Below are 23,182 nucleotides of genomic sequence, written 5' to 3'. Positions count from 1 at the left end.
TGTGAAAATTACAACTTTCTATGCATAAGTGTTTAAGTAGCACTAACTTTATAATTTTATTTGATCTTGGACCAAAACCACAGTACTTTTATCCTCCATAGAAGTGTTAAATAACGGATTAAACAATTTACTGTGCGTAGACATTGATTTAAAGATAGAGATATGCGAATGGAAAAATTTTGGCGTGCAGGAATTGTTTATTGAACTCTGCTCTGGAGATTTCAATGCCTGCATAAGAGACACGGAGACTTGAATGCGAGAAAGAAACGGTATTTTGCTGTTCGTGGCGTTCAGTTTCTGTTATACCGTTAGGAGTAGCAATGGTACGTACACTGCACTTCCTGTCTGTACTTGATACGAATACAAATCGATATAAAACCAAACGCATATTTTATTTCGCCCAAATTGTTTGATTTACTTTTTATATACAAACAGAAATACACAATTATTATAACATTAAAAATAAACAACTTTCTTCATATTATACTATATTTATTCTAAAAATTTATAATTATAATTCGATTTTCACGCAATTAAATATTTAGTAATTAATCGAAATTAAAAATGATCAAAAATAAATTTAATCAAGCAATTTTAAAATTATAAGTAATATTATTTAATTAATAGAGGAATTTAACATAAAATTTATTTAAAGGTAACGTATCGATACCGTTGTTTAATGCAGCTAAGGAAGCTGGTGAACAAGAATTTCGCATTGGTCCTTGCTAATAGGTTGAGTTTTGTTTGTTTTTTCTTTTTTAGTCCCCTGTACAAGGCTGTCCTTATCCAACTCGTTCAGGGGTTCGAATGCGAATGTGAATCACTGTGATGGGCTCGAAAGGGGGGCGAGATACTTCAAAGCTGGACCAAGCAGGCGCAGGACCGGTAAGGGTGAACGAACGCATTCCAAAAGCAGGATATTTCTTTAAGAACAGATTCCTGCGAAGGTCACAACGAGAAAAGGCCAACCTGACCACCTATCCGATTCAAATTTTTCTTCCTTTGCTAAAATTAGCTACCTCGACCTTGTTCGAATAAAAACTAAACAAAAATCTACCACAGTAAAGCTTCTAGCATTTTTACACTTTGACCGTCACACCTAAATTAATTTTTTCAATATATCTTTCATTTAGGAATTTTTTTACTTATGTATGAAATTGGCATCGTCAATAATTTATTTTAAACAAAAATTGACCACAGTACAGTTTTTAACATTTTTACACTCTGACTGCCACACCTAAATTCATTTGTTCAATATATCCTTCATTTAGGAATTTTTTTACTTATGTATGAAATTGGCATCGTTAATAATTTATTTTAAACAAAAATTTACCACAGTACAGTCTTTAACATTTTACACTCTGACTGCCACACCTAAATTAATTTTTTCAATATATCCTTCATTTAGGAATTTTTTTACTTATGTATGAAATTGGCATCGTCAACAATTTATCGTTGTCAGAATAAAAAAAATCTAAAATACTAAAATTATTGTTTGCTATAATAATTACACGTATAAATTTTGATATATCCTAAAGAATTTTTTAACTCGACTTTCGTACATTCTATATTAAAGTTAAGAATTTTTATTTCCACAAAATAAACTGTAATTGCTTGTTCCTGGAGTTACAGCACCCTATTATAGTTTCTTTTTTTTATGGGAACGCTCGTATTACCTCTTAGGAAATAAGCCGAGATAAGCAAATAAAAGAAACCGTCGTGAGAATTGTGCGAGTGTTCGCCATAGTGGTAGCGAGAAAAATAATTGTAGATGACCTCAACGTCTCGAGTATAATAATTGAACGAAAAGAGTAGAAAAAGCGGTAAGGAGCAGACACAGTTCTGCTGCTATGTCGTTACATCCGTTTGATCCATTAGTCATTGGACTTCTCTCTTCCTCTCCGCAGAAACCCTCAATTAAATTATTTCGCAATAATGTCTGTGTTAGAAAAAAAAGTGAAACGTGTGATTCACTCTGGTTGAATTGCGATAAAAACACGTAAAGCTCGAGTCTGCGATGGAAAAAAGTGAAAAGAAAGAATCGACTTGTTTTAATGTGTGAATGGATGCGAGGGATGGAACGAGTATCAATAAAACGGAGGAATCCGTGTTAATTAAAAAGTGAAACGAGAGAGAATTAATTTGAAAACTGGCAAATTATAAAAATTCTGCGCCTTGGCTACGATAGAATATATAAATATATATAAAATAAAAGTGTCGATAAAGCCAGTAGTAACGGAATGGACGTTATAAGAAACGACCACTTATAACGTCGTCTTAGACATATTTGGAGCTCGATAAATCAATAAGTGAGATAGCGAAAGTAATGGAAAGAATGGTGTTACACAAGTAAAAATAGCTGTCAAAAAGAAAAACGAAGTGGCTACTTTCGTAACGCGATCTTATTAAATTGAGCCGCGAGGCTTGTATACTGTATATATGTATATAGAGTAGTAGTATACATATAAATATAGCATATAATATGTATACCTGCTAATATAGGCGCAAACACTTCCCGTGGCTTAGAAAGGTAAATGAGTTTAGTAGATGAAGGGGAAAAAGGAAGTAGAGGTCTGGCGAAGGCACTCTCCCTGTCACGGAAATCAAGCGCGTATATTGTGTATATGGTATACTATACTGTATATATATATGTATAACGTGAACGATATAATAGAGCAGACAGTAAAATTAATCAAGAGTCGTACTGCAAACGAATAGTGGATCAGCTACTAACGCGATTCACTCGATAGGAGAAATAGGCATTTAATTCAACAGTTACTGTACTCTCGGAGCATTGTTATTTAAGTGGAACGGCCGTTTCATATAGTGTACGAAATCCAAAGTAGCACGATGGAGCAACATAACAGCGAAATATGTCGAAACAATCCCCAGAGATTCTCTATTCAAGTCAATATCTTTCAGAAGGAACAATGCTTACATGCTTACAGATGGCAAATCGCTTATCGATATTTTATATTCGTATATTTACAACACTGCAAATGAATTCCTTCTTTCTCCAGTTGATTTTCACGAAATTCCTATGAATAGTCGAACATTAAAGATTCAACGTTGTTTGCTGTTTTTATTATGAATTCTTTTGAGTTAGGTCTGACTTCGATTCACATTTTCTACTTAATTTTCAGAAAAATTCCATCCGACTTTCGAATACTTCAGTCTTTGTCACGAATAATTGTGTCCGAGTTGACTTCCGTTTTCTACTGAATTTATGCAAAAATTTATATCGATTCTCGATTACTCGAGTTGGATTAGGAATTCTGTTCGATCAGAGTTGTGTCTGAGATCGATTGCCTATTTCCATCTGGTCTCGAGGAAAGGCAAAATAAGGTAGAAAGCCTTGACTCCCGCTTTGGCTGCAATTTGTATAACGAAGACCGGTAGTGAAGCTAAACTTTTTGTCTGTACGGGAATTCCTTTGGGCGATTGCTTTTTCGTCGTTTTAGTGTAAAGAAGAAAAGGAAAGGCACCGGTTTATCCCTGGTCCGGTCCGGTCCTTCAAGTAGCGTCCTTCGTCGAGAAGGAGGCTGCCTTGTAGGATTTTTCTCTACATCCACTGAAGAAGAAAAAAGGTTACAGGTTTCATCGCGAGTAATAGTAGCATGTGATTATTCGGCAACAAATTCGAGCGATGCCGACCATATCAAACCTGATTCTAACCTAACGAAATTCGGTAGGAGTGAGGAGGAGATTTTAGGGGTGGCCAATGTATTCACTCAACAGGTAAGTTTAAAAGTCAACATAACGTATTAAAATCTGAGCGTGGAAATTTGTGTTGGCAGTATCGAATCCATCCAAAAAATGACGTCACTTGAAGATAAAATGTCTTTAGATTAGATAAATCATGCTCAGTGTTATCTGTTGATCATGTTGTAAAAAGTGCAAAAAGTGTAGCAACTTTCTGCTAAAACGAACAGACCTATTGAAATCGCAAGTGGTTTTATATAAAATATTTATGAAATAATCTATTTTTCATTGCATTGGTATAGAATTATTGAAAATGGTATTGATTGGTCTATAGTAGAATAAATATATATAAATTATTCGAATAATGCAAAATTAAAAAGCAATAAAAACAGAAATATTAATAAGCTTTATATGAACATTTTTATTCAACCTTTGAATTAATGAATAATATAATGAAAGAGCAATAAGTTATCAATATTTACATTTATTATACATTTGTATTCCTTCATTGTAAATATATTATTCATTATAATTCAAAGTGTTGAATAAAAATATTCATATAAAGCTTAAAAGTTATTGCTTCTAATTTTATATACATTATTTGAATAATTTATATATATATTTATTCCTCTAGATTAATTAATAACATTTTCAACAATACTACACCAATACAATTAAAAATACATTATCCCATGAATATTTTACATAAAACAATTTAAGCTCTCCATAAAATGCTTAACAGATAACTCTCAGCATCACTTATCTAAATTAAAGTCATATTATCTTCAAGTGACGTCATTTTTCAGATGGATTTCAATGCAGCCAACACAAATTTTCGCGCTCAGAGTTTTGCCCGCTATGTTGACTTTTAAACTTGCCTGTTTTGAGTGAGGGGGGAAAAGAAGGTATTATTGGTGGTATGGACAGGGTATGTGGTATGGTTAGGAAAAGGAGAAAAAGAGAGAGGAAAACGTAGACGGCCTCGACGTGCCAGCTCCGCCTTGCCAAGAGCCTCACCACCGCTTATTAATTTGCAAGAAAATTGCAAAGTTTGGCTAGTCTCTTTATCCTCTCAAACGTTCATAGAAAAGTGAGTAAATATAAACAGGGCGTTCTTCTTGGTATACACATATATGGAAGCTGCAGAGGAGGTGAAGCGTGAAGATACGTGGAACGGACATCGCTCGGTGGCTCCCGAAGAGGAGAAGTCAAGAGAGCCGAGAGCCGAGAGCAGAACGCGACACAACACGGTACGGCATAGGACGCCACGGAACGTGGTAACGGCAAGTGAAAGTGGGATTTTGCTTTCTATCCCCGTCCGTCGGCTCGGTTCTCGACTCTCGCAGCTCGCTGGCCAGCCAGTTCACTGTTCAGGCAGTCGAGCCCAGTCGAGCCAGTGTCGTTCCCGAGATCCGCGAGGTTAGCTCAGTGATTTCTTTGCGTCCACGTTTCGAAATAAGCAGGAGGGGGAACTAATAAAAATAAATTGTGTCCACGCTTGGTGAAAAGGTTAAAGGATGATGGTGCGCGTTTTTTGACAGCCAGAAATCTGCGGGAGAATTTGTCGCGTGAAACGAGAGTTTCACGATGACCGCGTTGCTGAGATTCCTCTGCCCGTGAGAGCTTTGAAAGCTGCGTCGATAAAAACGCGCCAAAATAACGCCTGGTCATGTCTAATTCGAACAGCAGCGGCAACCATGGTGGTCGCCACTATCGCCTAATCTGCAAGTGTCAATTGGAATTTCTCATCTGTCTCATCCTCCTCCATCTAGCGGCTGTCTCTATTGCTGCAACCAGCCAGCCAGAAGGTAACCAGAATCTCAGCAATTACTAGAAATTTTTAACCAAATGTAAGGTAATCTTGCTTTGTTTTCTACAACATTGAAAGAGAGGATTTATTACACAAGGACACAGTGGATGGTTTTGATCTGGGATTGGATTCGCGTGAATATTGCGCAAGTCTTGCCTTATTGCACGTTTTTCCCGAGGGGATTCATTCAGTGTGCTATATATTATAGTAATATATAAAACTACATTAGCTTACACAATAATTAAAGGTATCCTAGATAGGAAGCATGAAAATATGGGGACAATCGCGTATTTGTCATAGAACAGTCGTGGGAAAACAATAACGATGTTGCGAACCTTTCATGGCGAGGACGTAATACACGGATGTATCCGTGGGCACGTACCATATACACAGAGGTTAAAACACATCTTCCTTTTATTCTTTCTTTCCTTTGGATCACCAATGATCCCTACGTAGTGTCCAGAATTTTATAATGCTTGAAAGAAAATATACTACCAACAAAAATTCCTCTTAAGTGAAGTTAGTAATTATAAGTCAGATTTAATTCAAATTGTGCAATGGTCAAAACAACGGTGCTATTCTTGTATATATTATTCTGTCTCCTCATTTCTCTTATTTTCACATAATCCAGTGATCGTTGCTTCACGAATTTTTTGCCTTAAAATTTCCTCTATTGAATTCCAATTTCTGGCAATAGTGTTACAACTTTCTTGTGCAATGTTACACGGGTAATTATAATTCAGTGTGATGCAATCATTCGCATCAATGAAAATAGATAAAATCCCCCTAGATCTTACCTATTTCGAATAAGTTAATAGCGGATAATGATATTTCCAATTGTCTCTTTTAGTATCCATCTAAACTTATACATAATACTTCTAAGAATTTATAGCTATAAGATTATTTGCACAAGCGTGTTTGAGGAAAGCAACTATTTTGATAATCTCTTTTATCCGCTAGAGGGATAAAGAAGCCGAGGGGGATTTTATGCGCATATTTTCACGTTCCCCTGTCTGTATATTTACGACGTTAATCTGGACAACGGGCAGACAACGGTGAAGTGACCGTAACAGTTAAAGTAAAAAATTGCTAAGCGACTTCTCCACTTATTCCTTTCGACGAAACGTCACGTTTCTTATACGAGTCCTCTGCTTCCAAAAGAACGCGCGTGTAATAGATATTGTTAAGGGGAAATATTTGTATACACATCATTCGCGGAAGGATCGCAGTGACTGAAAGGGCTTCCACGAAACGAGACGGGGTATATTGACCAATTTGGTTGACTCGACTGTTGGAAAGTCCTATGAATAACGAATGACCAATTATTTTCACGAAAACGTTGAAAAATCCACGACCTTGAGAGTTTTAGAGAAAGCCACGATCCTATCCTATCATATCCAACGAGCGTGCATTAATTACATTCGCTGTTGTGTGCAGCACGTGCCGAGGCATCCTCCTACCGTAAATAGCGATGATTGCTTAATTGCATAAACAAAGATACCTTGGAATAATCATATCGATAATTATCGATTATTCCGTGAAATTCTTTTTCAATCCATCCTCGTATTTCCGTAAATAAGGCGAAATTACGACGATTTATCCGACTGTATTTATAATAACACCCATTAGAATTCACGAGCTTAAGACTCTGGGATTCTCTCAAGATGCACGCCGGACTTTGATAAATCATCGCGAATAAAATCCGAGATTATACACGAGGAGTCTTTGCGCGTTTCCGGGTTCGAACCGGTGTCCACGGGACCCGGTCCAAACTATCTCTTATACTGTAATATATCGTATAAAGTATTATAATACAAAGGAAGTTTCGTGGAAGCGACAAAACTCGTTTGGCGAGCCAATTAAATAATAAAATCCCAACGGCAGATTGAAACTGAGGCTTTATCGTGAAAAATAAATCGGAACCTTTTAAACGAACGGCATAAACATATTTTATTGTCACTCGACTTTCGACCAGTCTTCATCCATTAATGTAAAAGTAGAAAGTGTACTGTATCGACTGGGCGAACATTTTATGCGATACACGACGTATTTGGTTTCCGTTTTCACTAGGATTCTAGAGCAGGCCGGTGCAAAATCACGCTCACCTGATTTCTCGGCATGCACGTCGTTTCTCTTTCTCTCTCTCTCTCTCTCTCTCTCTTTTTACACGCGTACACACCATGCACGAATAGGCAGGTAATACGCGTATATCGAACGTGTTAGATAAGAAAAGTTACGGTACAATAATCATGGAACGGGTTATTTCAAAATCTCTGAGCTTGGCTTCGTTTGTCCTGTAACGAGCATTGAATTTGCACAGGTATTTGTATGTATGTGTGTGTGAGAGAGAGAGAGAGAGAGAGAGAGAGAGAGAGGACAGACATTTTATTATACAAGGGCTATTATGCTCTATATGTACAATGTAAATAAAAAAATACAAATACATAATAATTCATTCTCCCATTTTCCCCTTAAGACGTAACATCAAGCCGTTGGTAATTTAGTGGAGGTAAGTGATTTATTAATTACCTTGCATCGATTCTGCTCCCGAAAAAATTACGATTGAGATTCTTCAGCCAATAGGATCTTCCTGTTTTTTTTTAATATCGGAACAAAATCGATGAAAGTTAGAGTATATTTGGTATACCGTGTGGATTTTTGTGCGAGTTGGTTATAGCGTGGAGTATATAAATTTGTTGAGAAATTACAAAGTGAAGTTAGCCGAACACCAAACACAAATTAACTCCCCGCGGTGTACCGATCAGAAAACATTAACGCCGTAAATTAATTATCTTATGTGTGTTACTGTTGCGCCTACAAGATATTTCGATTTGAAAGTAAACGTACAGGTGAACGGCAGACTGTGCATGTGTACATGTAGCGATCGTGCAAACTACTTCAGCTAAATTCACTACTTATACAATTTAAAATCAAAATATCTCGTAAATGACTGAAAAAAAGCAAAATATGGTTTTCGAAAGCTTTTGAGATAAGCTACAAGAATATGCAATAAAAAATGGAGGGAGGGTGCAGCTTGACAATTTCAAGGTGACCTTCATATTTCCTTCGATACAACTCCCAAGGTCAAACCAATGATACTATCTTATATTCCCCTTGAAGCCATAAAACTTGTTTGAAATACGTTTCGTAGGATAATTGGTTTTTGAGATTTTTGAAGACGAGAATTAAAATCGGATAACTTGTATAAAAGTATAAATAAAGTATTATATTACACTATTATTATAGTGCTATAGAGAGAATCTCCTCGAGCCAAATACACGAAATCACTCAACACAGGCTTCTCGAACATTACCAAAGTACCAATCGAACACACGCTACTTATTCACGATGAAACGCGATCATAGCTTTTCTCATTTCGCTCGAAAAAGAATCGCAACAAACGGTCTCGTGCGCTCACTTTGCTCCACTTTCCAGCTGAAATCTTATGCTTTTTCGTATATTTAACTTTCTAGGAAAAATAAAGAATCGCGAGCTGTATTTTGCGTTTATTGTCTCTCGCTAACTAACGCGTGTAAACATTATTTGCGACGCGATTAGATGGAGCGATTTGAAAGGGTTTCTTATTGCTTATTGGCGCAGCTCGAGTGTTAAATAGCGTTCTCTTGCACTGAACTCGCGCACTTGGCAATGAAATTGATATAAAGATAATTGCATCAAGACGCAACAGTCGACTTTAATTAATTAGCGTCCCGATAAATGTCCTGTTCGTGCCGAGCACAATTTTCCAGCTTGTAATTTCCATGAGCATATCGTTAAAGCTGGGGGGAACGGCAAGGGAGGGATCTACTTTTTTCGAATTATCTACACTGATTTCTAGTCTTTGACCTAATTTATAGAAAGTATATAGAGGAAAGTCGAGCAACTTGTGAATTAAAATGAAAAATGTATTTTTAAAACACGGAAAATAAAAGAAAATCAAAATAAACAATTTAAAAATCGCTTTCGAGTTGATAAGTAAATTGATAAGAGATGATAGAGTCGAGTTTCGAGCCGAAGAGAGGGGAAAGTGAAAAGTAAGGGTATTCGAGAGGGAACGAAGGACGATTGAAAGGAGAACATAAGACTCGGTTGCGCGGTGAATTGGCAAGAAAGTATAAACGAGCGAATGCTTGTGCGTCTGTCTGTCCGTCCTGTCGGACCAATTCACACAAGTTTCTTCTCAGATGCGAGTCTCTTTTCAGTTTCCGGCTTGTCTAATCGTGAAAGTCTGTGTTGGGTCCTTCGTTGCACTATGCACTTATAAAGCCCCAGAGCTAAAACTTATAAAAATTCATATATCCGCGTAACTCTGAGAGATATCAGCTTTTGCGTAAGACCTCTTTGAATGCAAATAGAAAGGAGTCTTAAAAAGCTGCTACTACGCCAAAAAATGTACGTATCTTATAAGTAGCGATATAACATTTTTTTCCGGATTGCCTTTATGTTTTTTAAACGCGTTAAATGTCTTACCCTAAGTGTAAACTTACCTGCATCGATTCTATTCCCAAAAAGTCAACGATCCGTGTATTTTAACTCCGACAAGGTCTCTCTAATTCCAATCTTAAGAGTAAAACAGATGTAAGCCAGTAATGGTAACTATATATTTAAGTCATGAGCAAGTTGTCCCATTTTAATCGCTTCAGACATGGCAGTATGAATAAACTGAACTTAAGCTTAGAACGGGCTTAGCTAAGATCATTTATCTCACTTCAACCTTCAGTGCAATGCTTAGCTCGGTCTTCGTCTTCAGTAATTGCTAAGCTGAAATTCCAGCTTAGTCCAGTTTATTGACACCGCTCTAATACCGAGTAGGAAAAGGGTGAAAAAATGAAAACAATTATTACCAACGAGCCGTTTTTCTCTTTTTTCAGAACGCTCGAATTCAGGGTGGGACAGGCTTTCCAGATTTATACCGGCGAACTCGGTTTACGAGCAACGAGATCCGGGTTCACCCACTTCCGGTAACTCGGGCGTCCCGTCGTTGCTGCACCTTGTCGACGAGAACAATGTGCCTAATGAATCGAAGACTGAGAAAACGGGGACGGTTCAGAGGGAGAGGATAGAGGAGCAGCATGACAAAGAGGTGGAGGAGGGGGAGGATGTAGGGTACGAGGATTACGAGGAATACGAGCCCGAAGTGCCGAGTCGACCAACAGCCGTGGAAGAAAAAATCCCTCGGGAGCAAAGTGATCCAGTCGAACGAGATTTCGGCACTTCGGCGAAGAAAAATAGTTCTTACGAAGGCGTGCCCAAGGAGAAAATTCAAACAGAGGCCAATAATCGGACCGAAAGTTCCGTGGAGTACGATTACCAGGATGACGCACCGCGCAATCAATTCGACACTTATTATTATTATTATTACGATTATGACACCGACAATAATTCTAGTAAGAGCGAAGCCTCAGGTAAGATTGCTATCTCACGGTGCACTGCCTCACAAGCCGCTAAGGATAAAACCTTTGCAAATGCTTAAAAAATTATTTTTTTGTACCCATACTCTTTGCGATATTTAAATGAGCTTTGGTATATAGATATATAATTACACATTTAAAAAGAATTTAATTATATTTATTCCTTAATTACATATTAACATACGTACTAATTTGGATATTATTATTATTATTAATTTTGCTACGAAATTTCACAAAAACATTTTTTGGTAATTTACAAAGTGTTCCAGTTAAAGATGTGACAATTGTGTTTAATAATTTTGTTAGAAAGGTGTATATTAAAATTTTAATGTTTGTGCAGGTAAAGATAAGGCGGAAGGTAAAGCAGCGATTGAAAGACAGGTGAAGAAAACAGGGGCGACCGAGGGGAGTTTGAATAAGAGCATGGAGAGGGAGGAAGTAATAGAGGAGAAACGAGAAGAGAGGAGTGACAAAGAAACTGAAGATGAGAGCGTGGATGCTGTGGACGGAAAAGAGGCGAATCCCGAGTCATCGAAAGAGTCGAAAACTCCGGAGGCGAACGATCACAGTTTGCACGCACCTGGAGGAACTTCTAGAAAGATGCCAAATGGCTCGGTCTTAATCGGCGAAGCTGTGGTGTCCGTAGTAACGACAAAAAGCGTCGTGAACGGAACATTCTCCGTTCCGGACAGCACAGAATCGCCGGAAACCGAGGAGCACGTTCTAAAGGCACCAGCAACACAATCGAGACAATCCTCAAAAATTAACGAACCTGATGAATCGTCTCACACCACCGAAGATTCGAGAATCCTCGCTTCCGTTCAGACAAGCCGTAGCATTTCCGGCGCTAGATTTTTACCTTTCCCTGTGATAGATCGCGTTCGTCAAATCGAGCGTGACAACAGCGCGGACAGTAAATCCTTGGAATCAACGAAGATTGACGAGGAGGTTAAGAAGACTTCGGTACCTGAGTCCACGGAGAGCATCATAGATAAGTTGGACAGGGTCCAATCGGATTTATCCAGTGGATTGCTCAGCAGTGGCTTCAGGACCTCCGGTAATACTCTGCAACTTGATGTGATAAACGAACGAACCACCAAACGACCACTTACCACCACTCAGAAGAACCCTGTTGTTGGAAAATTCGTACCGAAACGTTACAACAATAGAAAGACGAATTATAGTAGCAACGCAGCTCCCTCTAGGACAGAAAGTTCTTTGGATTCTTTAGAAGGACTCTTACCCAGTGATTATATCGTTAATGGCAGCAAAAGCAGCACGGAACGTGCGAAAATCGCCATCAAGTGGCCTGCGGTTAGGACGACAGAATCGTCAGAAACCGCGACAATTACGAAGAGTAAAAGCTCTATTACCACAGTTGCTCCATCCAGAAGCAACGTTTTTGTCGATGATATAAGTGCATTTTTACCTCCTGGTTATAAGTTTAAGAAAGAAGAAGCTGAAGCCACTGAAAAATCTGTACTGAGCGATATACTCGCAAAGTCCAAAGTCGATATTTCAGCTTTATTACCTCCAGATTATAATAAGAAGAAATCATCGGAAGGCACCAAAGCTAAAAGTGTTATTCCAGGAACTACAGCAGCGCCATCTGTTACGTTTAGTGCTGCCCCCATCGTTAAAAGTAGTAACAGCACGAGTGAAAAAACAAGTGTCGTGAAATCTTTGCAAGATCTGTTTGCTAAATCTGAAGTAGATATTTCTGCATTGTTACCGCGTGACTATGTACAGAAGAAAAAACCTAGTGAAAGTTCATCAACCACGACGGGAAAGCCTGTGACAACCGATTCTGAGGTTTTATCAACTACTGTGGGAACTACGACGAAAGCAGCTGGTTTGAAAATCGTTTTTCCCAGTAGACCTGGCGGACGTAAACCTATTCATAAAATTACAACGCCTATCAGCCTTAGAAATGAGAATCCTATCGCGGTTACTCCACGTATACAAAAGGGATGGCCCAGCAGGTTTGTTTCTTTGCGAATTAATTATTTTTTTCTTTAACGAAATTTTATCTTCGGATTTTTGTTTATAGAGCAACAACAGAGTTTACTGGATGGCCAACGCCGTCTACTACACCGATCTCTATCGAGAAACTTTTGGAAGCTGCCCGAACAGCAACAGTAGCATCTACCAATACCTCCTTCGTTCCAATGACCAGTGAAGTCAGTACAACTTCAACTACTACTACTACGACAACTACCGTAAGACCAACCACTCCTGGTATTTGTGTTGACGAGTGCGAAGTCGCTGGAACAATTCGCATCGTCGGCAACACAACTTGGTTACCCGAATTGCTTGATAGAAATACTTATGAATGGCAGCAGTTAGCGAATGACCTGGAGACAGAGGTAAACACTTGTCAGAAATCCTATTAATATTAATATTACTATTTCAACGATTTGTTAATTTTTTGTACATTTGCACAGATGAATCTTGTATTTTCCAAATCCCCTATTCTAAGGAAATGGTATAAAAACATAAGAATCGATTCGTTCAGGTAAATCTTTCTTTATTGTTTTCTGACTTTTTCAAAAGCATATCGAAACTAATTATTTAATAAATTATTTATAGCCAAGGCAGTATTCTAGTTGATTATTTTATTGAATTATCTGACTTACGACAAAGAGTCAATACTCAAGAATTGAAAGTGATTTTCCACGACTCTCTGCGAACTTACAACGCGGAAAGATGGAACGAGACCAGAATCGGAAAAGGACCTATTAGATTAGGAGAATTTATGATTGATCCAAAGTCAACTGATTTTGTGGGTAAGTCCCTGCTTAAAATAAAAAGCATTATGGTTGGTGTCTGCAAGGATGTTACATGTTTTGCAGAGGAGACTTGATATAAATTCAATTAAGATTCACTCAGTAATTTATACTGGAATATATAAACTCCTGTTTTTCAGTAATACCAAAAATAGTTTCACCGCAATACGTTGAGAAAGATGACAGACTGATACCTCAGTGGGCCATTGCAGTCATAGTCATCGGAGTTGGCGGATTACTCTTTATTATCATTTTCGGAGTATCAGTTGTGAGTGAATTTCTATATAAATACTTTATAATCATATATTATTTAAAACATGGCAATGCTTCTCGTATCATATAGCTCGTAAATCGTCAAAATGGATCCAAGCTGAAACCTACTTTATCAGCCATGTACGATGAAGATGCAGTTAAAAATGTTATGCACGCTAATCATTCTGCTCCAATGCATCGATCACCGGAATATCCAAAATCAGTACATACAATATGGAATGATCCAGATGTGTCCTGGAACGATAAGTCGTTCGAATCTACTTCTAGTAAGGTACGGAAATATTTTGTAATAATATTTTAAAGATCTATGTAATAATAATACTGGATACTAATTCAAAAATTATATAAACGATATTGAATTTGATTGTTTGCAGATATTGGTAGATCGACCATTGCAAGAGAATAAAAAATATAATATGTATGACAGTTGGCGATCAGAGTGGAACGGGTATTATTATAATCCATCGCATACCAGCAGTAAATTCGTTGGTTATGATAGTACCACTAACTTATCCAGCCGTCATTATCCCGATTATGATACAAATTTCTAAATTTACGGCAATTAACAGCTTACAAATTTTTACATTTTCTTAAATTCCAGCCGTATAATATAATTGGTAGAAAATTATTGTAATTAATTAACATTATTGCTATTCTAGTCAGAATAACGATTAATCAAATTAAAAAAACAAGTACGTTTATATCTGTGTCAAATTCCAAAATATAGCACAAAGTACTGAAATTATAAAGTTGATTGATTGAAAGTTTAATCATATTAACTATGTACATAAACATAATTATACAAGTGTATACAAAAGCTATACATTAAATTATATAATGCATACAAATCTAAAATATTCTTTTTGGTAAAAAGTAATTTATTATTGGCGATACTTCTGTTCTTTTCTCCGAATTGACATGGCGTTTAACAATGCTTATAAGTTTTTGATATAAAAATGATCGTCTGTAAATAAAATTATAATATGTTTCACAATGACTGTTACTGATTTAAATACAGAAATAAAAATATTTTAATTTACTCACCGGTTTGCAGGTTTGCAGATGGTTAGATGATTTAGTGGAATTTCATAAAATTCTCCTACGCCAGGATCTAAAATGGATGATTAAATATGCATAAAGTTAATTAAAATGAGTTGATAAAAGTATATAGGGTATATAAATATTCGTGTATTACATTAAGGGGCGTTAATTGCGTTGTACAATGTGATTGTCACACGCTGCAATCTCTCAAATAAACCATTACGGAATTCGGCTAAGCTATATAGAACATTTCTATACCTTATTCGCATCTCGTGACTCTATCTGTCACCAATTTAGGCATAAGAAATAGTGAAAGTCAATGTGTAGACAAAGACGGATGGAGTTGATCAAATGTGGACATGGTTTGCTGGATGCGAAATTGAATTAAGATCCATACAGATTCAACCAAACACATCATTATTTTAATTAGCATAGGCTGATCATAGCATTTGGTAAGCATATTATTCAACGCAAGGTCGGAATTTTCAGTAACTTACTGTTCACTCATTAACCAAGCGAGAGCTCTTATTTGGGTCTATACTTTACTAGTCCATTTTCTACCCTCTATCCATTACTTTAAGAAAATACGCGAATATTGATATACCTTTTATATGACCCGATACTTAAAACACTCCAAAGTATGAAATAACAAAGTGTGTATCAAAATCCTGATGCCCCTCTCCTTTAGTTACGGTGATAAACGTACACCGTCTTCTTCAGCCCATTCTCTGGAAAGTTTTAAGTCGGCGGGCGTCTACTGTATGTATTTTTAATAACGTACTTGCTGAATCAGAGTTGACAAATAAATAGGAAAGTTTCAACGGGCTTACAAGAGTTGGCTTTGTTTCACTAAAGCTTACGATTTCCATTGGATAATCCTCTAGCATTTTTAGGAAGTCCTGGTGTAGTTCTAGGAGCTTAGGCGATTCTATGTAAATTTTAATTGCAGATATTAATAACTATTCGTGAAATTGTAAATGCAATAGATAATTGACTACCTTCTCTAAGCTCTTGAACTTCTATTGATGGCCATATTAGCATTTGAGTCATTTGACGGAGAGCTGCAACTCGAGAACCTTTATGTGGTGTACTATAGAACAAAATACTACGAGTATTCTTGCAAATGTTGTGGCTATCGCCGCTTCTCCATTCTGTAAATGAAATCGTTACGAAAAAATGTCATTAAGAGTAAATTTATGTAATAGTCACCTTCGACTAGCATCTTCTTTACTAATAATCCACCCATAGAATGACAAACCCAAATAATTGGCTTTTTTCCAATGCCAGCCATTAACAACTTTGTAGCATACTCGTTGCTTCTTTCATGTAGAGTACTTCTAAAATACCAACAATTTTTGTAAGTGAACATTAAAAACTTGGTTTATATACCATGTAAAAAAAAAGGTTTACTTTGTACTTTCTATAGGGCAAAAGGGAGACCACATTGATAAATTTGTCTCATAATTTATGCCAAGAACACGAATATAAGGATGGTCTATAGGTAACCAGTCTTTGGGCCAGCAGCGAGTTGGGGACGTGGGATTTTCCGTTTCGTCTATTATATTCAGGTCCTCTCTAAAAATTTATCATTGAAAAATTCTTATTTGTATCATAATTTTGAAGTTGAATAAATATTATTCATAATAACATTTGGAAATATATATACCCTTTGCAACTGTAGGGACCTAATGCTTCATTATTAGCTTTCTCTGGACAATCATCTAATACAACTTCATAATCATTCCCTATTTTTTTCCATTCCCAATAATTAAAGTCACGCATTAAGTCTTTCATAAATTCTTGAGGATATTCGCCTGCTAAATCTGACAAGACATCATCTTCATAGTATTTCTTATGATCTAAAAAATAACTTATGTAAATCGTTTAAGAAATAACATTTAATAAATAATTTCAATTATAAAATCATAATTTACAGTAACAAACCGTTAGATCCAAGCTCAGGAGCTTGAGGATCTCTTTGTCTCCAAGTGATAAATGCACCACCCAGTAAACCATGCAGAAAAACAATGTCTGCTTTTGGAACTATACAAGTTTTATGCAATGGGTATAAAAGATAAATTCGCTTTGGATATTTAATATCTTCACTTTCGTATATATCCAAGTTTGCCAAGGCACGGCCTGCAGGTGCTGAAAGTCTAATGTCCTTGTTTTGTGACCATAGTGCTAGTATACCTATCCAACCTGTAATAATTGTGAAATTAATTACTATATTGAAGGTCATATTAATACAAAACATTATTTTCTTACCTGATTTAAAAATATCCTCTAAATATTCATTATGAAGTGAAATATTTGAAAGGATTTTTGCTAGTAAAATACACATATCTATATTTTTATGTAAAATTTTTTGGATTTTCATTAATATTAAGAGACCTCCACTTTTAACAAGATCTAAAAACTAATATTAAGTTCAATCTAGAAGAATCAAATTACATTTGTTTAACAACAATTATTGTGCATAAAAATATACTACCTTGACTATATTCCTCAAGAGAGGAATGATGATATATTGCATGAACGCAGTTTTCTAGCAGATCCGTGTTCCATATTACTTCAGGTGGTGCAGATAGTCCGATGCTTGTTAAATCATAATCAAATATTAACCCTTCCTTAAAGAATTAAAGTTTAAATGAAAATATATTTTTATAACTTGTAACACAAAAAATACTTACTTTTTGGAAATCTTTAAAATTTTTGCTTAAGAATTGGGAAAGACAAGGGTGTGTACTGTTACACAAAGTATTCAGTTTCGATAACAGATCTTTGGTCATTTCTATCACATCCTAAATATAAAAAAAAAAAAAAATATAAGTATTATATACATATAAGACTTTGTTTAGCCTAGATGATATATTCATATTACATGTAAATTTTCCTTTAAATGATAATCAGGGGGTTTCAGGAAAAATCGTAAATCAACATTTGGAAAACGTGATAAAGCTGTTGCAGTCTCACCATCTAGCATTTGAGCTATTCGACAATAATGCCAGTCTATAAATAAAAGTAGAAATCTCTGTCAATTTCATATATTAATAACTTCCAACCAATTTTGTGTGTGTTTACCTTCTAATTGTTTTAAATTATTAAGAGAATCTATAGCTCTTGCTCTTTCACTCTTATCACCATGTTGTGCCACATAAACCAGCCTATATGCTAAATTACGATTTATAATTTTCCATCCTTTCTCAATGATCTTACTAATTGTTGGTTGCTTTTTCAAAGTAGAAAATCGCAAATCATTGATGTTATCATAGATAAAAGAATCTAAAAAATTGCCATGTAATAGATATTAAAGTAATTCCAAGATATGACCCCTATCGTTCAAAGTATGGATAAATAAATGAATCTTTACCCTTGAATTTACTATCATCAATATAAATATATTGAGTAAAACCTGCATCCAAAGCATTAGAATTAACAGCAGAATTTAAAATTTTCAAAGAATCATTTACTTGATAAAGTAACCAACAACTTCTAAAAGAAGAAAAAATACGTTAGCTATAAAAGGAAATCATTCAATATATACTAAAAATATTTATCATACCCCATGATGATAGCACAAGCACCCGTAGATTTAAGAAAATAAACATATTTCCTGAACTTTTTAAGATACATTTCAATTTTTTAAGTGCTATCAACCGAAAACAACATTCTATTCAATTGTTACTCATTTAGTACTGTAGGTTGTAACTCTTTTAAGTCTATCTATTATAATACAACAGTTTTTTTTCTTTCTGATTTCAGAGAAGTCGACATTTTTACCGGCCCGTCATTTGAGATATTTCACGACATACAGTTGGCAAGAGTGTTAAGTTTTGAATCAAGCGAGGCGCGAACAGCATACGTTCGCGGGGTAAAGGTAAAGTGGTAAGGAAAAGAGGCTAAAGGGAATCTCTTAAGTTTGGAAAGGAAGGAACCTGAAAAAAAATATCTGCCTTAATATTGAAAACTATAGGGACCGTGCACATCAACACAATGACAGTGAGATGAGAATGTGTACATATTGGTGTATATGCATACTATCAGCACAAACTATCGGTCAATTTTCGCAGTTTTAGAGTGTAATTTATTTATACGTATACAGTTATACATTGACACTTCGCTATCATTGTGTTGGTGTGCACGGTCTCTATAGTTACACATTGACACTTCTCTATCATTGTGTTGATGTGCACGGTCCTTATAATGCCTTCCTATTTGGGAAAACCTAACCTTAAAGAAAAACGTGCAAAAACATAAAAAGGATGTAATCCATGTAATCGCAATGAAGAACCTGAAAAAGAAACCCTACCTAACACCGAAAGCTATAATGCCTACCTAACACGCAAAGTTAAAAGGCCTACCTATATCGGAAAGCTAAACCTGAAAAAACATACGCAAAATAAATATAATCGGAATGAAGGCCTGAAAAACATGCAAGAAAAAAAAACAAAAAATGATTTTAACCGAAGGAGGACCGACTGGAACCTATCAGTATATTTTCGATCATCCTTAGGTTAATGAAAAAAAAATTCCACAATTTTACCCGTGGGACTCACTCACTCGGCGAATTCCCAACGATGATCCGTCTGAGATGCGATGAAGATAATGCCACTGATGATATTCACTCGCGAATTAAAAATTTTTAAACGGTACTACTAGACGCGGGCGTTTTAAATGTCACTATACGACGCGGATTTTTCGAACGGTACTACACGATACGGATTTTTAAGTGCGTACTTCCACCCCAGAGTAAGGTCGCTCACTGTAACAAAGAAAAAAAAACACTATTCAATTAAATCGTATTGAATTAATTTTAGTTTATTCACGTTTAAAATAAAATCAATATAACTTACAGGCTATGAGTCCTTGAGGTTTTTGCCCTTGACCGCTGCAAGCACACGAACACAAACGAACAGAAAACACGCGCTTGTGCACTTTTTAGGGTATCAACTTATACAATGGACAAAGACAGAAATACAGAAAGTGTAGAAAGTGTTAAAAGTGTAGGCCAACGAGAACAGACCTAATATGTATATATGACAGACTTCGGATTTTACAATTATTCTCTTATTGATGAAAAATCAAATTACCTCCACAAAACTGAGAAACATATAAAAAAAAATTATTTGACAAATAAATGGATGAAACTCTTGGATCTCTCTACAGAAGAGCAAACTCTAGACAAATTTGGTGCCCTGGCCTTCAAACGGTCCGAGGGATTATACGATAAAACATTTAATAAACAAGCTTCAGAAGAGTTCGACGACTTAGCAAAGGCTACTATGCTACATTTGCATAAAGCGTGTCCTGAACATCCTTTATTTTCTGTCCCAGGAAAAATTGAACTTTTGGCGTAATAACGTGATTAAAGAAAACCAATGGGATGATATCGACGGTAGAAGAATCGTAGAAGCATTGCGTGCTACTTTATTAAAATCAAAAGCTGGCGATTTGAGTTCAATTGAATATCATAAAGAACGTAGGTTGCCATTCTATATAGAAAACTAAAGATTTAGTGTAATATTGGCAAGCATCGCAAGAAGACTGGGAGTCCGCTGTGAATGTGCTATTTACTCTAATCACATTTTTCTCAAGTGGAAAGAATGTTGCGACAACGTCACAAAGTCTGAAAAGGTGTATTTGCATCTTATACATGGAGACGAATTCTTGAAAGAAACCAATTTTGGTTCAAACGGAATTACAATAGGAAATTACCAAATAATCGAAGATGACCAAGATCATGAAGATATTGTAAGTTTGTATTATATTTTACCTATAGTATATGTATAATGTTCCTTCTAATAATGCATTGGAATGTGAAAATAAAATTACATTTAATTCTAAAACTATAAGAGATATTATTTTTATGATGCAAATATTATGTAATCTCTTTGCTATTTGTATTTTGAGGTTTTCTAACCAAAAAGTAGATACTTATCTCTTATAAGTTATAAGATAAATGAATTCTTACGTACAACTTCTTTTGTACCTCTAAGAGATTTATATCTTTTATAAGCCTATTGTATTAATTTAAGAAAAAATTCATTTACTCTTCTTTTTTTTCTCAATAATTCCGCAAAAAGATATTGACAATAAGTCAACAAATTGATAAGTGATTTAATGACTTCAAATCCGAAAACAGCCAATTTAAAAAAATACATGGAAGTTTATCAGATTATGAAAGCATCGTATGATGAAAGAAGCGTTTTGGAAGTTGCTAAGCTTAAGACGCAGGCGGCAGTAATTTTTAAGCATCTAGAAAAATTATATATGCAAAAGCTAATTATAATAATACTGATTTAAAATGTTACAAAATATCTAATTTGTTAAGCTTTTTCAATAATTTGGATTTACGAAAAGAATGGAAATTACATTATAAATAACATTTGTGCATACTTTATGACCATTTTGATGGATAGAATCGAATTGTTTTATGCTTTAACATCCTTTCTTTTTTTCATTGAATTGAAATGAGAATAGCATTTCTGTATTTAATATTCTCATTAGCAAATATAATTCACTATATCTACTGCTGACATGTGCGTTTTTTGAGAAAATTGATTTACCTTTTAACACACCAACAATAATATATATATATATATATATATATATATATTTCACAGCAATGGGGCTAAACACTGTCCCTTTTTTTCATTGAAAAATATTCTTCATTGTCTGAACAATTTTTAACAAAATTTCTCAGTGTTCATATGCATGACACATCCCTTAATTTATATATTTGCAATAAAACACAAAGGCTTACAATGTTTAATATTTCTGGAATGTAAACGTTACACGTGTATCATAAATCTATTATAGTTGAACTTCATTCGTACAAATTAAAAGACTAAAATAAGGAAGGCTACATTTTCAATATTTAATTTTGTGTGATCGAGAAGAGAAGAGCGAATGAATAGTTTTATATTTCATTTTAAAGATAGGCCTAAGGAACTAGAAATAATTGTGGGAGGGGAGAAGAATGCTATCATCCATATTATTGAATTTTATTTATATTTTATATATTATTTATTATCCAAAATAAAATGTGAAAATAAAAAAAATTCTTTCTATGTTTTCATCAGTAAAGCAGAATTTTTTTCTTAAACCCTTTGTCAGATTTAAAAAATCAGCTAGATAATCTTCAGGTCAATAATATATTTTGCGAATAATTGTACGTTTATAGCGAAAAATTACACTAATCTATGAACTGCATATTTCTCAAAATTATATCTCAAGGATTTCTTCGATCGTGGGCCCAAGACTTTGTATATAGGCTTCAACACGCTAAACTTCGATTTCGTGTGTCTTGAATTACATCTTTCTAACGCCTGCTGCGTTGCTTTTTGTATGACATCACCTTAAGAGTGTTTGTAATAACGGTATATCTCGAGTAAAAATCTAAGACCTGCTATAAACCTAAACAATTCTAGCAGTGGATAATTTTGAATTATATCACAGGCTATATTGTATACAAACCAAATCCTACAAAGTCTAAAAAAGTATCGGAAAAAGACCAATTCAGCAGATTTTGGATTAAATAGGATTCCTAAAATCTAACGTAATCCTTTTTAAATCTTCTTGCAACGAGAGAATATTACAGTAAAATTTGGAAAAAACACAGAAATTTGTTCTGTATTTTAAAGTATGGTTGTCATATAACTTTGCACATTACATCATATATTTTAAAATGTACACTATAGATCATAATGCGTAGTTTTGATGCACATAAGTGCTTTAATTTTTTGTAGTCATTTCCTATCCACACTGAAGGGTGTTATTTCTATAACGCACTACGAATCATATATGTAGAGTCGTTTGATGCAAGTGTGTGCACTTCGCACTTTAGCGGATTATCAAGCTTAACGAATAAGGATTAAAAAAAAAATAGATGAAGGTCAGATAGTGCATTTATTAGACTATTGAATGCAAAAAGAAATTTTACAGTAGAACGTTTTATTAAAAAAATAATTACTTTTATTTAGAAGAAGACAGAATGCGTAAATTTGACCCGTATGTCGGGTATGAGTGCGCATTCTTATACGACAAATGAGAACACGTTGAGAAGGTGAAAGCATAAGTTCTAAAGATGTGAATATCCACAAAAAATTAATTATTTCAACAGAACTCACAAATCTTCATAATAATCTACTTTTCTT

The 23,182-nt window shown here is 35.1% G+C and overlaps 2 protein-coding genes across 4 annotated transcripts; one reads left to right on the top strand and one right to left on the bottom strand.

Moving 5' to 3' along the window:
• Nucleotides 1-4,633: 4,633 nt before the first annotated feature.
• LOC136778510 (uncharacterized) lies at nt 4,634-14,543 on the top strand. Its single transcript, XM_066735424.1, has 10 exons — nt 4,634-4,792; nt 5,244-5,510; nt 10,384-10,917; nt 11,264-12,905; nt 12,974-13,289; nt 13,368-13,438; nt 13,513-13,709; nt 13,850-13,977; nt 14,053-14,253; nt 14,357-14,543. The coding sequence occupies exons 2-10, from the start codon at nt 5,372-5,374 to the stop codon at nt 14,531-14,533; spliced, it is 3,405 nt and encodes a 1,134-aa protein (XP_066591521.1). The 5' UTR covers nt 4,634-4,792; nt 5,244-5,371; the 3' UTR covers nt 14,534-14,543.
• Nucleotides 14,544-14,806: 263 nt separating this feature from the next.
• Nucleotides 14,807-18,797, bottom strand: LOC136778511 (protein SERAC1). 3 transcript variants are annotated; one of them, XM_066735426.1, is made up of 15 exons: nt 18,589-18,797; nt 18,397-18,518; nt 18,108-18,308; nt 17,908-18,035; nt 17,717-17,827; nt 17,518-17,653; nt 17,292-17,435; nt 16,968-17,225; nt 16,690-16,882; nt 16,434-16,598; nt 16,233-16,360; nt 16,022-16,174; nt 15,805-15,951; nt 15,027-15,093; nt 14,807-14,946 (listed from the first exon to the last, which is right to left on the bottom strand). In XM_066735426.1, exons 1-15 carry the CDS (start codon nt 18,657-18,659, stop codon nt 14,832-14,834), a joined length of 2,139 nt encoding a protein of 712 aa, XP_066591523.1. In that variant the 5' UTR covers nt 18,660-18,797; the 3' UTR covers nt 14,807-14,831. The 3 variants fall into 3 exon arrangements, with proteins under 3 accessions (XP_066591523.1, XP_066591524.1, XP_066591525.1); XM_066735427.1 differs by having other exon boundaries at nt 18,397-18,515; XM_066735428.1 differs by lacking the exon at nt 18,397-18,518 and having other exon boundaries at nt 18,108-18,197.
• Nucleotides 18,798-23,182: the final 4,385 nt, after the last annotated feature.

This window comes from Prorops nasuta, unplaced genomic scaffold, assembly GCF_024137725.1.
Source record: "Prorops nasuta isolate Cenicafe-Biocafe unplaced genomic scaffold, Cenicafe_Pnas_1.2 PNAS00014, whole genome shotgun sequence".
Classification (NCBI taxonomy): Eukaryota; Metazoa; Arthropoda; class Insecta; order Hymenoptera; family Bethylidae; genus Prorops; species Prorops nasuta.
This window is presented reverse-complemented; position numbering and strand designations above follow the sequence as displayed.

Bases quoted from the DNA above. Each gene is read 5' to 3' on its own strand.
- LOC136778510 (XM_066735424.1), top strand. From the start codon at position 5,372: ATGTCTAATTCGAACAGCAGCGGCAACCATGGTGGTCGCCACTATCGC. The intron at 5,511-10,383 runs GTAACCAGAATC...CTCTTTTTTCAG, and splicing joins TGCAACCAGCCAGCCAGAAG to AACGCTCGAATTCAGGGTGG. The intron at 12,906-12,973 runs GTTTGTTTCTTT...TTTTGTTTATAG, and splicing joins CAAAAGGGATGGCCCAGCAG to AGCAACAACAGAGTTTACTG.
- LOC136778511 (XM_066735426.1), bottom strand. From the start codon at position 18,659: ATGTATCTTAAAAAGTTCAGGAAATATGTTTATTTTCTTAAATCTACG. The intron at 17,654-17,716 runs GTAAGTATTTTT...TAATTCTTTAAG, and splicing joins ATTTTAAAGATTTCCAAAAA to GAAGGGTTAATATTTGATTA. The intron at 16,883-16,967 runs GTTTGTTACTGT...GTTATTTTTTAG, and splicing joins TCCTGAGCTTGGATCTAACG to ATCATAAGAAATACTATGAA.